General features: G+C 44.3%; 1 protein-coding gene and 1 long non-coding RNA gene across 10 annotated transcripts in view; one reads left to right on the top strand and one right to left on the bottom strand.

Annotated features, from left to right (window-relative positions):
- Positions 1 to 16477, top strand: part of LOC123771005 (uncharacterized) — a 424821-nt gene that overhangs the window by 71998 nt on the left and 336346 nt on the right. The window lies entirely within an intron of this gene.
- Positions 1 to 16477, bottom strand: part of LOC138354973 (F-box/LRR-repeat protein 20-like) — a 91988-nt gene that overhangs the window by 71697 nt on the left and 3814 nt on the right. For 3 of the 6 annotated variants that reach the window (XM_069309657.1, XM_069309658.1, XM_069309659.1), the window contains exon 3: positions 8187 to 8359. The exons of 2 other annotated variants lie outside the window; for them this stretch is intronic. In XM_069309657.1, the coding sequence (XP_069165758.1) occupies positions 8187 to 8359 (173 nt within the window). Of the gene's footprint in view, positions 1 to 8186; positions 8360 to 16477 lie in introns of those variants that run through there. One more of the 6 variants, XM_069309662.1, reaches the window with a different exon arrangement.

Raw genomic sequence — 16477 nt, 5'->3', positions numbered from 1 at the left:
GCTCTTTGGAGCCGTTTCCTCATCCAAGCTGATCCTTCGTTTTCTTTCAATTATCTCTATATATTTTTCTTGAGTTATTGTCTATTTCTATATTTTGAATCTTATTTATTTTTTTTTTTTTTTTTGAGATCTATACAAGAATTGTTACATTCTTGTTCAGCCACTAGTACGCGTAGCGTTTCGGGCAGGTCCTTAATCCTATGGTCCCTGGAATACGATCCCCTGCCGCGAAGAATCGTTTTTTCATCTAAGTACACATTTTACTGTTGCGTTAAACAGAGGCTACAGTTAAGGAATTGCGCCCAGTAAATCCTCCCCGGCCAGGATACGAACCCATGACATAGCGCTCGCGGAACGCCAGGCGAGTGTCTTACCACTACACCACGGAGACTGCAGAATTTGATAATTTTCTCCACATTTCGTCAACATTATTTATATTTAGGAGTTGAATTTACGTTGACTAAATTATATTAACGCTTGTTATCAAAGAGAGAGAGAGTGAGTTACGAGGGAAATATAAATGGATGAGGGAGACAGAGAGAGACATGCTAGTGGAAAATGTACAGGAGTTGAGGAACAAATAAATTGTAGAGGAAAGGACGGACAAGATAAAGAGTGGGAACAAGATAGGAGGAAACAAAAATGATGGAGGCATTCGCTAAAGTTAAAACAAACACACACACGCGCACACACACGCACACACACGCACACACACGCACACACGCACACGCACACACGCACACACGCACACACGCACACGCACACACGCACACGCACACACGCACACATACACGCACACATACACGCACACATACACGCACACATACACGCACACACGCACACATACACGCACACATACACGCACACATACATGCACACATACACGCACACATACACGCACACATACACACACACATACACACACACATACACACGCACACATACACGCACACATACACACGCACACACACGCACATACACACACACGCACCTCAAACTTGAGGGAGTCTGGTAGCTGAGTGGACAGCGCACAAAACTCGTAATTCTGTGGCCCGGGTTCGATTCCCGGATCATGCAGAAACAAATGGGCAAAGTTGCTTTTACCCTAAATGCCTCTATTACCTAGCAGTAAATAGGTACCTGGGAGTTAGACAACTGTTACGGAGCTGCTTCCTGGGTGTGTGTGTGAAAAAAAATAGTAGTTAGTAACAGTTGATTGACAGTTGAGAGGCGGGCCGAAAGAGCAGAGCTCAACCCCCGCAAGCACAACTAGGTGAATACACTGTCTCTCTCAAACATATATATATATATATATATATATATATATATATATATATATATATATATATATATATATATATATATATATAATACATATAATACATATAATACATATTTTTGCGAATTAAGTCAAGTATACAAAGACATTAGAAACATCTAAGCCTGTGTGATACAACTCTATTGACGTCCCACGACCAGCTGGCGTGACGTCCCACGACCAGCTGGCGTGACGTCCCACGACCAGCTGGCGTGACTGTAACAAACTAGACAGCCTTGTTTGTTACATGACGTCCCACGACCAGCTGGCGTGACGTCCCACGACCAGCTGGCGTGACGTCCCACGACCAGCTGGCGTGACGTCCCACGACCAGCTGGCGTGACGTCCCACGACCAGCTGGCGTGACGTCACACATTTGACCTCCCAAGACAACCTCGCGTGCTCATAAATCAACAAAATTATTCTGTTCCTTCTAATCTAGAGACCCGGGGATTAAGGACTGCTTATTATATATATATATATATATATATATATATATATATATATATATATATATATATATATATATATATATATATATATATATATATATATATGTCGTACCTAGTAGCCAGAATGCACTTCTCGGCCTACTATACAAGGCCCGATTTGCCTAGTAAGCCAAGTTTTCCTGAATTAATATATTTTCTCTAATTTTATTCTTATGAAATGATAAAGCTACCCATTTCGTTATGTATGAGGTCAATTTTTTTTATTGGAGTTAAAATTAACGTAGATATATGACCGAACCTAACCAACCCTACCTAACCTAACCTAATCTTTATAGGTTAGGTTAGGTTAGGTAGTCGAAAAACAATTCATGAAAACTTGGCTTATTAGGCAAATCGGGCCTTGCATAGTAGGCTGAGAAGTGCGTTCTGGCTACTAGGTACGACATTATATATATATATATATATATATATATATATATATATATATATATATATATATATATATATATATATATATATATAATATGCATGCCAAGTTGGCTAACATAAGAACGGCCTTTAGAAACTTGTGTAAGGAATCTTTCAGAACATTATATACCACATGTCAGACCAATCCTGGAGTATGCGGCACCAGCATGGAGTCCATATCTAGTCAAGCATAAGACTAAACTGGAAAAGGTTCAAAGGTTTGCCACCAGACTAGTACCCGAGCTGAGAGGTATGAGCTACGAGGAGAGACTACGGGAATTAGATCTCACTTCGTTGGAAGACAGAAGAGTTAGGGGGGACATGATCACCACATTCAAGATTCTCAAGGGAATCGACAGTGTAGATAAAGAAAAGTTATTTAACACAAGGGGCACACGCACTAGGGGACACGGGTGGAAACTAAGTGCCCAAATGAGCCACATAGATATTAAAAAGAACTTTTTTAGTGGCAGAGTGGTTGACAAGTGGAATGCATTAGGAAGTGATGTGGTGGAGGCTGACTCCATACACAGTTTCAAGTGTAGATATGATAGAGCCCAATAGGCTTAGGAACCTGTACACCTGTTGATTGACGGTTGAGAGGCGGGACCAAAGAGCCAGAGCTCAACCCCCGCAAACACAATTAGGTGAGTACACACTTAGAAACTTTTAAATGTTTCTAAGAACTTAAAATTTTTAGTAATGAGTTTAATTGGACAGTCTTGTTGCTAGGCAAGGAAGTAAATGAGATGTATGCCAAATTTTGCGAAATATACGGTGAAGGAACACAAACATTCATACCAAGACAGAGATGCAGGACCAGGAAACAGGACTGGTTCAACAGAAGTTGAAAGAGGGCCAGAGAGGACAAGACAAGAATCTGGGTTCAATACCGGAAGAGACCAAACCCACAAACATATCAGCAATACAAGCAAGAAATCACACACTTTATGCATCTCCTCACCACACAGCGGTGAGGAGATGCATAAAGGAACTTTGAGAAAGGTATAGCGGACAAATGTAAAACAGATCCAGACCTTGTCTATAAATTCATTAAAAGCAAGCTACATGTAAAGGATAAAATCCAGAGATTTAGAACGGGGAACAGGACTGCTTAGGATTAAATAGAAATGTGTGAAATGATAAATGAACGGTTCCAAAATGTGTTTGTACAAAATGAGGATTTCAGAGAGCCGGACCAAATCCCAATTCCAGAGCAAGCCTTAGAATACATCGAGGTATCTGGAGACGAAGTGGAAAAATTACTCAAGGGGCTAGGAAGAAATAAAGCAATTGGACCTAAAGCGGTTGGACCTAATGGAGTTTCACCTTGGGTGCTGCGAGAATGTGCAACTGAGCTGAGCATTCCAATACTATTAATATTCCAGACGTGCAGGCGATGAGTCACAATAACGTGGCTGAAGTATGTTGACCAGACCACACACTAAAAGTTGAAGGGACGACGACGTTTCGGTCCGTCCTGGACCATTCTCAAGTCGACAATCGACTTGAGAATGGTCCAGGACGGACCGAAACGTCGTCGTCCCTTCAACTTTTAGTGTGTGGTCTGGTCAACACTCCAGACGTCATTGTGCACAGGAATCTTAACAGATAAATTGAAAAAGACATGGTACCAGTCTATAACAATGGTAGTCGAGAGGAAGCTCTAAATTATAGACCCGTGTCATTAACAAGCGTGGTAGTCAAGACACTTGCAAAAAATAGTTAAAGCCAAATGGGTTGAACACTTGGAGAGTAATGACATAGTAACGGACGGACAGTATGGTTTTCGAACAGGAAGATCCTGTGTAACACATCTACTTAGTTTTTATGATAGAACCACAGAGATACTACAGGAAATAGGTGGTTGGCTTGAGTGTCTATCTGGACCTAAAAAAGGCTTTTAATAGTCCCAAAGAAGAGGCTGTTCTGAAAACTGGAACATGCTGGAAGGGGTGACAGGGAGACTTCTGACATGGATGAAAAGTGTTCTGACAGACAGATGAGGGCAGTAATCAGGAGACAATGTATCTGACTGGAGGAGTGTTACTAGCAGAGTACCACAGGGTTCAGTTCTTGCACCAGTAATGTTCGTCTACATAAATTATGTTCTAGAGAAAATACAGAATTGTATGAACATGTTTGCGGATGATGCTAAGATACTGGGGAACACAGCAGACACAGACGATTGTAATGCCCGTCAAATTGATCTAGATAAAATAAGTGGAGCAACAAGTGGCAAATGGAATTCAATGTGAATATATGCCATGTTATGGAAAGTGGAATCGGAGAAAATAGACCTCACACAACTTACAAATTATGTGGAATAGCATTACAGAACTCTAATAAAGAACAAGACCTGGAGAGGGGGGGTGGGGGGAGGTTGGAGGTAGTAAGCTGTCGCCAGAGGAACACACAAAGAACATTGTGAGAGGAGCGTAATGCGTCGCTTTCCAACTTCACACTTGCTTCTAATTATATGGATGGTGAAATACTAAAGAAACTGTTCATGACTTTTGTGAGACCAAAACTGGAATATGCAGCAGTTGTATGGTGCCCAAATCTCAAGAAACTGGAAAAGGTGCAAAGGCATGCTACAAAATGGCTTCTGAGACTGAAAAACAAGAGTTAGGAGGAGAGACTAGAGGCGTTAAACATGCTAAAACTAGAAGATAGAAGAAAAAGAGGAGACGTGATCACCACTTACAAAATACTAAGAGGAATTGACCAAATTGACAAAGAGGAATTCCTGAAACCAGCAACTTCACGAACAAGAGGACACAGATCCAAGCTAAGGAAACAAAGGTGCCGAAAAATATTAGTTTTCTTTGGCAAACAGAGTTAAGTGAGAAGGTGGTGGAGGCCAAAACCGTCAGTAGTTTTAAAGCGTTATACGACAAAGAGTACTGGGAAGACGGGACACCACGAGCGTAGCTCTCATCCTGTAACTACACTTAAGTGATTACACACTTGAGACACATTAATGTTAGGAAGTATTTCTTCAGTGTAGTGGGCAAATGGAATGGACCAGAAGGGATACGAGAGGACATTCACGGAAATAAGTGGGTTGAATTAAGGCCTAGTCGACTAAGGCAGCGTCTGGGATCATCCCGGGCATAAGTTCGAACCCTCATCACGGCCCTTGAGGATTTATTCATTTGATGCATCACGCTATTTTGATTTCTATGTGTATATAGTATAAGCAAGTGATTTGTTAATCTCTAATCACCCCCGACAACTTGTCCGACAGGGTTCAGGAGTTTCGCCCCGACGAGCACATGTGGGTGAATACATATATACCTCACCTACATAGGAAGACGCTGCTATTCAAGGGAAGAGGGACGGAAATAGCCGGTGGCACTGATCATGGGTGCCGCGTGAAGGGCGTTTACAACCGTCTTTCATGACCCTCACTGACTTGCGTCACGTCGCGTAAGCATTCCTTCATCGTGATTCATAAATGAGAGGCCACGAATAACAGTCTGGAGGTTGTGATTCACAAGCCTCTGTTGTTCCTGTTGGCAGCCTTCTGGGGCTACACCTCACAAGCCTCTGTTGTTCCTGTTGGCAGCCTTCTGGGGCTACACCTCACAAGCCTCTGTTGTTCCTGTTGGCAGCCTTCTGGGGCTACACCTCACAAGCCTCTGTTGTTCCTGTTGGCAGCCTTCTGGGGCTACACCTCACAAGCCTCTGTTGTTCCTGTTGGCAGCCTTCTGGGGCTACACCTCACAAGCCTCTGTTGTTCCTGTTGGCAGCCTTCTGGGGCTACACCTCACAAGCCTCTGTTGTTCCTGTTGGCAGCCTTCTGGGGCTACACCTCACAAGCCTCTGTTGTTCCTGTTGGCAACCTTCTGGGGCTACACCTCACAAGCCTCTGTTGTTCCTGTTGGCAATGGTCTGGGGCTCCAAGTTATAAACTTTTGTTGTTGCTGTTTGCAGTAATAGAATGACAAATAATATTATCATCATCAGATATCAATTGCCAATTGATTTTACATTGCTGGGTCCTGAAACGCAGTAGTCTACATCCTTGGCTGACAACCGAGGATCCTGGGTTCGATCCCCGGGCGAAACAGAGACGGTTCGGTACGTTTCCTTTTATCTGATGCATCTGTTCACCTAGCAGTAAATAGGTACCCGGGAGTTCAACGAACTGTTGTTAGGTTGTATGTTGGAAAGCACTGACACTGTCTGGTGGTTCGTATGGTGTATGAGGATGACGACATGATCGGTTAGTGTGCGGCTTCACAGGTACACAAAGGTACCTCGGGTCAGTACCCGGTGTGTACCTCGGGTCAGTACCCGGTGTGTACCTCGGGTCAGTACCCGGTGATTGTGTGTGTGTACCTCGGGTCAGTACCCGGTGATTGTGTGTGTGTACCTCGGGTCAGTACCCGGTGTGTACCTCGGGTCAGTACCCGGTGAGTGTGTGTGTGTACCTCGGGTCAGTACCCGGTGTGTGTGTGTGTGTACCTCGGGTCAGTACCCGGTGAGTGTGTGTGTGTACCTCGGGTCAGTACCCGGTGTGTGTGTGTGTGTACCTCGGGTCAGTACCCGGTGAGTGTGTGTGTGTACCTCGGGTCAGTACCCGGTGAGTGTGTGTGTGTACCTCGGGTCAGTACCCGGTGAGTGTGTGTGTGTACCTCGGGTCAGTACCCGGTGTGTGTGTGTGTGTACCTCGGGTCAGTACCCGGTGTGTACCTCAGGTATGTACCTGGTGAGTGTGTGTGTGTACCTCGGGTCAGTACCCGGTGTGTACCTCAGGTATGTACCTGGTGAGTGTGTGTGTGTACCTCGGGTCAGTACCCGGTGTGTACCTCAGGTATGTACCTGGTGACAGTACCTGACAGCGGTACTCCAAACACGGGTCTGCTTGAAAGCCGTTTTGACGAGATTTGTACTTTTTTGTCCTTCTGTCAGTGACGCCGCTACGTTACTGTTCCCCACAACAGCTCCTGCTATGTGCCACAGCCTCAAAATAGTACCATATGTTGCACTTATAATAGTACAATGTTACACTAATAATAGTACCATATGTTGCACTTATAATAGTACAATGTTACACTAATAATAGTACCATATGTTGCACTTATAATAGTACAATGTTACACTAATAATAGTACCATATGTTGCACTTATAATAGTACAATATGTTGCACTTATAATAGTACAATATGTTACACTAATAATAGTACCATATGTTGCACTTATAATAGTACAATATGTTGCACTTATAATAGTACAATATGTTGCACTTATAATAGTACAATATGTTACACTAATAATAGTACAATATGTTGCACTTATAATAGTACAATATGTTACACTAATAATAGTACCATATGTTGCACTTGTATTAGTACAATATGTTGCACTTATATTAGTACCATATGTGTCACTTACAATAGTACCATATGTTGCACTTATAATAGTACCTGCTGTATGCCATATAGACACAAGTACCTTATATCTATCAGTCTTCCCACACTACTTGCTCTGTATCAGAGCCTCAGAATACGAGAACCTGTTTGGTATCGCGCTGCAAAAATAAGCAGAAAACATTTTACGTCAGAAAAGTAGCTGCAGTGCGCCGGAATCGGAAGGGAAGGGAAAGGAACTGTCAGGGGGGAAAGCGTCAAGCCATTACGACTATATAGCATTGGGAAGGGATCAGGATAAGGATTTGGGATGGGATGGGTGGAAAGGAATGGTGCCCTAACCACTTGGACGGTCGGGGATTGAACACAGACCTGCATGTGAGCGAAACCGTCGCTCTACCGTCCTGTCCTGGTAGGATTGGAACCTGAAAAATAGTACCGGTTTCAACCTGCAGTGTTTCTGCCGAAGACGGAAGACTGGAATGTGTCTGGAACAGAAACTGCCGTCGGAAATGCCCCCTTTTTTTATTTGTGTTACTGGACACGTTACCTGTGAAGGTGCGCGCGTACCTTGCATCGTGCCTTCATGTACTGGAACCCGGAGACGGAGTCGCCGTCCCCCGAGGACAACTTCAGGTCCTCGAGGTGAGGCTGCAGGAGGACATGATAGTGTGACCTCTTCAAGCGATGACTCTTCTTGTCCGTCAGAATTGCCCTCATGAGCTCAGCCAGCACTGTGCTTGCTGTGGACGGGGGAAGGATGTGATGGGGGGGGGGGGAAGAGTGGGGAAAGGGGGGAGATATTTGACGTAATGGGGAGATGAGGTGGTTCGTTGGTTGGGTGTCATTGGGGTGAAAGAGTGGGTGGTGGTGGCATACGTGTCATAAGGGTAAGGGGAGCAGGGCAGGGTGTATGCGTTGGAGATAGTGCCAGAAGGGCAGGGTGCCAGAGGAGTTTAATGGGGAAAATGGGGGGGGCGTGGGTGTGAGGTGGAGGGTCGCCATTAGACACGAGTGACACCGTCAGGTGAGCCATTCATGTAAAAATAAACAACTCGGTATGGGGTAATGTACACAAATAAGAAACAATGAGACATTCCAACATAAACAAAGCATACATCATTATGTAGGGTGGGGGAGGGGGGGGGCAACGTTTGGGCAATGAGGGAACATGACATAAAATTAGGAAATAAATACTCGGGTATAATATGCCAAATAAAGTTGTGAAATAAGGCCAAGCGATATAAATTTCGTAAATATTTTTGTTATATTTTTTGAAACAAACTTAAAAATAACAAGTAGAAATGTTCAGGAGTGCAACATAAAGCCGACATTTAAAATTGTTCACAAAACATTTTCAAGTAATTCAATACAAATGCAAATAATGATTATTTTGTTTTATACAATTGTGGGAGGGGGGGGGGCACCAAGCAGTGGAGGGAGAACGGCGATAAATTGGGGGAACAAATTAGAGGGGGATAAAGAGGGGGTAGGGAAGGGGGGAAGGGGTGGGGAGGGGAAGAGAAGAAACAAAAACAATTAGCGAAAATATATCTACGGCATACCAGGGTATAATGCTAAACTCGTCTCCAAAATAATTCTGGAAAAAAATATATAGATTATGAAGATAAAGCTACAATGATTATAACATGACCTATATCGTACTAGTAAACACCACTAATGAAATTATAAATGTTTGATCATTAAATAGGAAGGATTTAAGACACTAGAAGATATACACACACAGGAAAACACCTACCCTGGAAACACGAACCGTAACTGTCTCTATTTTCCGCTTGTTACAACTTGTAATAAAGTTGTTACATCTTGGCTTACGTGTTTATGACGTATTAGAACGTTGTTACAACTTGCTATATTGGTTGTTATAACTGGTTAGGAGGTGTTAAAACTTGTTCGAACGTTGTACCAAAGTCGTAGTTTCGGTGTGAGTTTAGCGGGTACCGCCTATACACAAAGGAGCGTCACATATACAATTCAATTATTTGAGGGAACCCCGTTAGGTAAGAGAAGGGCAGACTAACCTTCCACTGGGCAGCCAGGCTTACTGCCGCCTAAAATAGCCTAATGTAACACTTGCCTGGACCGATTACGTGCCTCTGTAACCCTGCCACCACCGCCCACGGGATGGGTATGGGGTGCATAATAAAGAAAGAAGCTACTATGAGAGGGGGTGTAAGGCCTCAAGGCGCGTTCCCTTAAGTATGTCCTGTCAGCAGTACTTGCCTATCAGCGCTTCCCTGACAGTGAGAACGGGAAGGGAAGGGAATTATCAGGGGGGAAAGCGCCAAGCCATTACGACTATATAGCACTGGGAAGGGGTCAGGATAAGGATTTGGGATGGGACGGAATGGGGTCCAACCGCTTGAACGGTCGAGGATTGAACGCCAACCTCCATGAAGCGAGACCGTCGCTCTACCGTCCAGCCCAAGTGGTCAGGTCTATAGTTCTTTGTCATGGCTCCACCTGCTTCTTGTATCTGTTATGTACGTTATAATTGTCATGGCCCCACGTGCTTCTTGTATCTGTTATGTACGTTATAATTGAACTATCCTGATTGTTCGAAATCTTTTTCGAATCTAGTCTTAATGTTGTGATGGAGGCGGTTATCTTGAGGTTATCTTGAGATGATTTCGGGGCTTTAGTGTCCCCGCGGCCCGGTCCTCGACCAGGCCTCCACCCCCAGGAAGCAGCCCGTGACAGCTGACTAACTCCCAGGTACCTATTTACTGCTAGGTAACAGGGGCATTCAGGGTGAAAGAAACTTTGCCCATTTGTTTCTGCCTCGTGCGGGAATCGAACCCGCGCCACAGAATTACGAGTCCTGCGCGCTATCCACCAGGCTACGAGGCCCCTTTCCACCAGGCTACGAGGCCCCTTTCCACCAGGCTACGAGGCCCCTTTTCCACAACGGTTTCCACAACTTTTTTCCTTTTGTTGACCAGCCGTATAGTTTATGAGGATTTCTTTACATTTTTCAACTCATTTGCGTTTTCGGCTTTCTCTTAATTTATGGAGAATGTTTTTGTCCACCATGACGTTTCCCGCTCACTATCTTTTATGTTGTGATTATATCCCCTCTATGGTTGTAGAATCCAGTTCATAAAACCTTTTCTCGTAGTTTAACATACTTAATTTCTAGCTCCAGTCTTGTTGCAAGCCTGTGTTTTTTAATTTGTGCATTTATGTTTCACAAGATGCTGATCCCAGGCCTGTGCTGCATATTGGTCTAAATAGGGTGTGTAAATTATCTTGAAAGAATATTTTTCAGTACGCCACTTATTGATGTTACCCTGTTTGTGTGCCTCTGCTGTTTGTATTGCAATTATATTCACTACCACATATTTTCCTCATTCCATTTCATGTAGATGTCTTTCCCTTATGGCGTAGATACCTCTTGGTCTCCGTTCTCTCATTACAATCTTCATTACCTAATACTTGTTGGGATTAAAGTCTAACACCCATTTCTTTGCTCACTACTACAGTTATCAAAGTCTTTCTGTAACTGTCCTCATTCCTCAGTGGGTTCTACGTCCCTCATTAGCTTCGAATCGTCTGCAGTGTTGGCATGTACGAGCTCACGCCCTCTGATAGGTCATTCACCTGTTCTTCAGCTCTACATGTACCCACATTCTAGGTTCCTTGTTGACCAGACCCCACACTAGACAGTGAAGGGACGACGTTTCGGTCCGTCCTGGACCATTTTCAAGTCGATTGTCGAATGGTCTGAAATGGAATGTCGAATGGTCACAATCGACTTGAGAATGGTCCAGGATGGACCGAAACGTCGTCGTCCCTTCACTTTCTAGTGTGTGGTTTGGTCAACATTTTTCAGCCACGTTATTGTGACTCCTCGCCTTCTAAGTTTGTTGTTTTTACAGTTATCCTACCTAGCTACCTTCTGGTAATTCTGGGGATCAAAGACCACGGCCCGGTCTCTGACCAGGCCTCTTGTTTGGTGGTCTGGTCAACCAGGCTGTTGGATGTGGGTGCTCGCAGCCTGACGTATGAATTACAGCCTGGTTGATCAGGTATCCTTTGGAGGTGTTTATCGAGTTCTCTCTCGAGCATCGTGAGAGGCCGGCCAGCTTTGCCCGTTATGTGTAGCGGGAGTGTTGAAAAGTCTTGGACCTTTGATGTTGATAGTTCTCTCAGCGCACCAACTACACCTTTGCATTTCATTGGGGCTATTTTGTCCATCCTGTCATGCTTACTGGTTTCATGGGATGATATTTCCGTGTCTAGATCCGAAACCAGTCGCTCTAATATTTTCCAGGTGTAAATTATTAAGTATATTATTAAGTACATTGCTTTTTCGTTCTATATTGTGTTTTGACTGCGTTTTGTACGAGGTTTCCGTTTTTATATTTTCGTCTTTTCCATAACGCAATAAGTGACATTTATCTTCATTAAACATCCTAAGCTGCTTCGCTATTTTGAGCAACAGCTTTTTATAAGTGGGAATATCAAATGCTTATTGACATTCAAAGAAAATAGTCTATTTTGGTAGAGTAGGTTTGTTACCGGATTCGAACCTTGACGGCCAGGTCCGAATTCTTGTATTGGTTATATACTAAATACCATAAATGTAGCTATGGAACTATTCAAGCGCTACACACACACACACACACACACACACACACACACACACACACACACACACACACACACACACACACACACACACACACATGAAGTGATGTGGTGGTGTGGGAAGTGATGTGGGAAGTGATGTGGTGGAGGCTGACTCCATACACAGTTTCAAATGTAGGTATGATAGAGCCCAGTAGGCTCAGGAATCTGTACACCAGTTGATTGACAGTTGAGAGGCGGGACCAAAGAGCCAAAGCTCAACCCCCGCAAGCACAATTAGGTGAGTACAATTAGGTGAGTACACAGCACACACGAAAAACATGCAAATGCATACGCGCGCGCACACATACAAACACACATAAACACACATTTGTGTGGGGCCTGACGGCTGAGTGGACAGCGCTAGGGACTCGTAGTCCTAGGGTCCGGGGATCTATCTCCAGCGAAGGTGGATACAAATGGGCAGAGTTTCTTTCACCCTGATGAGCCTGTTCACCTAGCAGTAAATAGGTACCTGATAGTTAGACAGCTGTTACGGGCTGCTTCCTGTGTGTGTGTAAAAGCTTAAAATTAATATTTCAAGATCACATATCTCATGCCAAACAGCTTGAACTTTATTTACATCAACAGCATAAATAGCGAGTTAAAGAGTTGTTTATCTTCTCTTTTTGTTTATCATTCTCTCTCTCTCTCTCTCTCTCTCTCTCTCTCTCTCTCTCTCTCTCTCTCTCTCTCTCTCTCTCTCTCTCTCTCTCTCTCTCTCTCTCACACACCTAAAGGGGTAATGACAGCACAATATTCGAACACTAAAGGGCAAGTTGAAGCCATCTAATAATATTAAGTATCACATCTTCTATGGCATTTGATGAATTTAGGACAAAACCAAAGAGAGGAGGAAGGGGCGAATGATTCCGTGGCCGGTAGGTACTCTGGGTACACAAGGCACACACTTCCTGCTAGTAGGGTTGTAGTGTATAAATAGTGCAGAACGGCTTCAAACATACCCGGTAAGTCTCGCTGTGTTACGCTTAGAGAGGGGACATTGAACCCTTCGCTGTCTCTTAGGCAGAGAGGGGACAGTGAACCCCTTCGCTGTCTCTTGGGCAGAGAGGGGACATTGAACCCTTCGCTGTCTCTTAGGCAGAGAGGGAACAGTGAACCCTTCGCTGTCTCTTGGGCAGAGAGGGGACATTGAACCCCTTCGCTGTCTCTTGGGCAGAGAGGGGACATTGAACCCTTCGCTGTCTCTTGGGCAGAGAGGGGACAGTGAACCCTTCGCTGTCTCTTGGGCAGAGAGGGGACATTGAACCCCTTCGCTGTCTCTTGGGCAGAGAGGGGACATTGAACCCTTCGCTGTCTCTTGGGCAGAGAGGGGACAGTGAACCCTTCGCTGTCTCTTGGGCAGAGAGGGGACAGTGAACCCCTTCGCTGTCTCTTGGGCAGAGAGGGGACAGTGAACCCCTTCGCTGTCTCTTGGGCAGAGAGGGGACAGTGAACCCCTTCGCTGTCTCTTGGGCAGAGAGGGGACAGTGAACCCCATCTGTCTCTTAGGCAGAGAGGGGACAGTGAATCCCCTTCGCTGTCTCTTAGGCAGAGAGGGGACAGTGAATCCCCTCTTTGTCTCTTAGGCAGAGAGGGGACAGTGAACCCCATCTCTGTCTCTTAGGCAGAGAGGGTTTCTGTTTTGTTTCACCCTCTTCAATAGGGAGAGAGCGGGAACAGGTTGAGCGGGCTGTAACTTCCTTGTATCTAGCAGTCAGTATTACTTTCACAAGGCCTTTATTATTTTGAATGTATTTTATATGGACAGTATATGCTTTCCGTTTTGCTCTCAAAAGTATCATCACAATTTCTTCTAACTCTTGAATATACACAGATGTTATCATTAACCTCTTTGTAAACCCCTGTTATTTGTACCCTCTATATATATATATATATATATATATATATATATATATATATATATATATATATATATATATATATATATATATATGAGGGTACAACCTCTGGTGCAAATGTGGGGACCTAGCCTCGGAGAAGGGAATTAAAGAGCATTAAGAGGAAAAATTGTAATTTTCGGCCAGATAAAACTGTTGTTGTTTGGTAACACGCACACATACGCGCGCGCGCACACACACACACACACACACACACACACACACACACACACACACACACACACACACACACACACACACACACACACACACTATATTTACTATTCATAAATAGTAAATACTGTTACTATATATTAATACTATGTATTTACTATTTATAAATATTAAATATAAAACCAGCAGCTATAAAGCCTGTCAAAGTGCTGAAGCTAAATGTTATGGACAAAAATAGGCGAGTACGCGTTAAGTCAGTCTGTTGCCCTCAGAAAGTTCCCAAGTGACCCAGGGCTATTTTGTGGCCAGCTGTGTGTAATTTGGCACAGTTCAAGTTGTTTGGGGTGGTGAGCAGCCTGTGGTTGAGTGCTGGTGTGTGGGTGATGGGAAGGTGGAGTACCTGGGAGAGCAGATGATTGGATACATTTTAAATAATAATAATAATAATTTATTTAGGAAAAGTACTTACAGTACTTTTGCAGTTACAAACTGCAGTTACAAACTGCAAAGTAACTGCAGTAGCTGCAGTAACTGCAGTAACAAACTGCAGTAACTGCAAATGCAGTTACAAACATTCTGATTTATAGATGGAACTAGTACATACAATACCTAAAGCCACTAGTACGCATAGCGTTTTGTCTGAGTATTATTAATTATGTCTGCAGAATGGAGCTATTTAGCTCTTGGATCCCGTCTTTCTAGCCACTCTTATTTTTTTTCTATTATGCCTGCTATATATATTTCACTTTAATACACGCGCACACATCCCCAAGAAGTAGCTCATAGTAGCTGTCTAACTCCCAGGTACCTATTTACTGCTAGGTAAACAGTGCATCAGGATGAAAGAAACTCTGCCCATTTGTTTCCGCCTTCGGCGGGAATCGAACCCGGGTCATTCGGACCTCGACCCCCGAGGGCTGTCCACTCAGACCCGAGGCCCCATAGAGCGTGTGTACTCACCTAGTTGTGCTTGCGGGGGTTGAGCTTTGGCTCTTTGGTCCCGCCTCTCAACTGATGTTTGTGCGCGGGCGCGCGTGCATGCGTGTAAAAGAACCTACACCTATCCTGGAGTTGACTCACCGTGTCTTCCTGCATGCTAGATGCGCACACTACTGCGTGAGCCAGCACCAACTGCCAGAATTTACTACAACCATTGGCGTACTGCCTAAGTTCAGCGACCACCACAGTTGACGTGTGGCGGAAGTAAATCTCTACGATATGTCGTGCAGTCATTCGCCGGCTGCACAATACATGTTATTAATTCCTCTGACGTGTGCCTTAAGGATACATGTTTGCATTACTGGAAGAGCTCCAATAATTATATACCCGTGAAGCTGATCGGCGTGGGAAGGGTGTCTTTATTGATCATGTACGTCTTTCATGACTCTCTCCTCCATTTTATGTCCTCCATATCTTCACATGCCCACTTGAGGACTGTCAGCTGCAACGATCTCAGTATATTTGCAAGGCAACACCATCTCTTTCAAGGTACAAAGAGATGGTGTTTTCTCTTTCATCACCATCTCTTTCAAGGTACAAAGAGATGGTGTTTTCTCTTTCATCACCATCTCTTTCAAGGTACAAAGAGATGGTGTTTTCTCTTTCATCACCATCTCTTTCAAGGTACAAAGAGATGGTGTTTTCTCTTTCATCACCATCTCTTTCAAGGTACAAAGAGATGGTGTTTTCTCTTTCATCACCATCTCTTTCAAGGTACAAAGAGATGGTGTTTTCTCTTTCATCACCATCTCTTTCAAGGTACTAACAATGTACAAACAAGACCCCATCTTGAGGTTATCTTGAGATGATTTCGGGGCTTTAGTGTCCCCGCGGCCCGGTCCTCGACCAGGCCTCCACCCCCAGGAAGCAGCCCGTGACAGCTGACTAACAACCAGGTACCTATTTTACTGCTAGGTAACAGGGGCATAGGGTGAAAGAAACTCTGCCCATTGTTTCTCGCCGGCGCCTGGGATCGAACCCAGGACCACAGGATCACAAGTCCAGCGTGCTGTCCGCTCGGCCGACCGGCTCCCTAGTGTCCCCGGAGGTCCCCCATCATAGAACATGTAGTTTCTATACACAACCAGATCACCAGAGATATCCTAACTAATAACATCGAAGTAAACGACGGTTGAC

This window comes from Procambarus clarkii, chromosome 65 (assembly GCF_040958095.1).
Source record: "Procambarus clarkii isolate CNS0578487 chromosome 65, FALCON_Pclarkii_2.0, whole genome shotgun sequence".
NCBI classification, from domain to species: Eukaryota; Metazoa; Arthropoda; class Malacostraca; order Decapoda; family Cambaridae; genus Procambarus; species Procambarus clarkii.
Note: the sequence above shows the minus strand (reverse complement) of the source record. Positions and strands in the feature narration are given on the sequence as shown.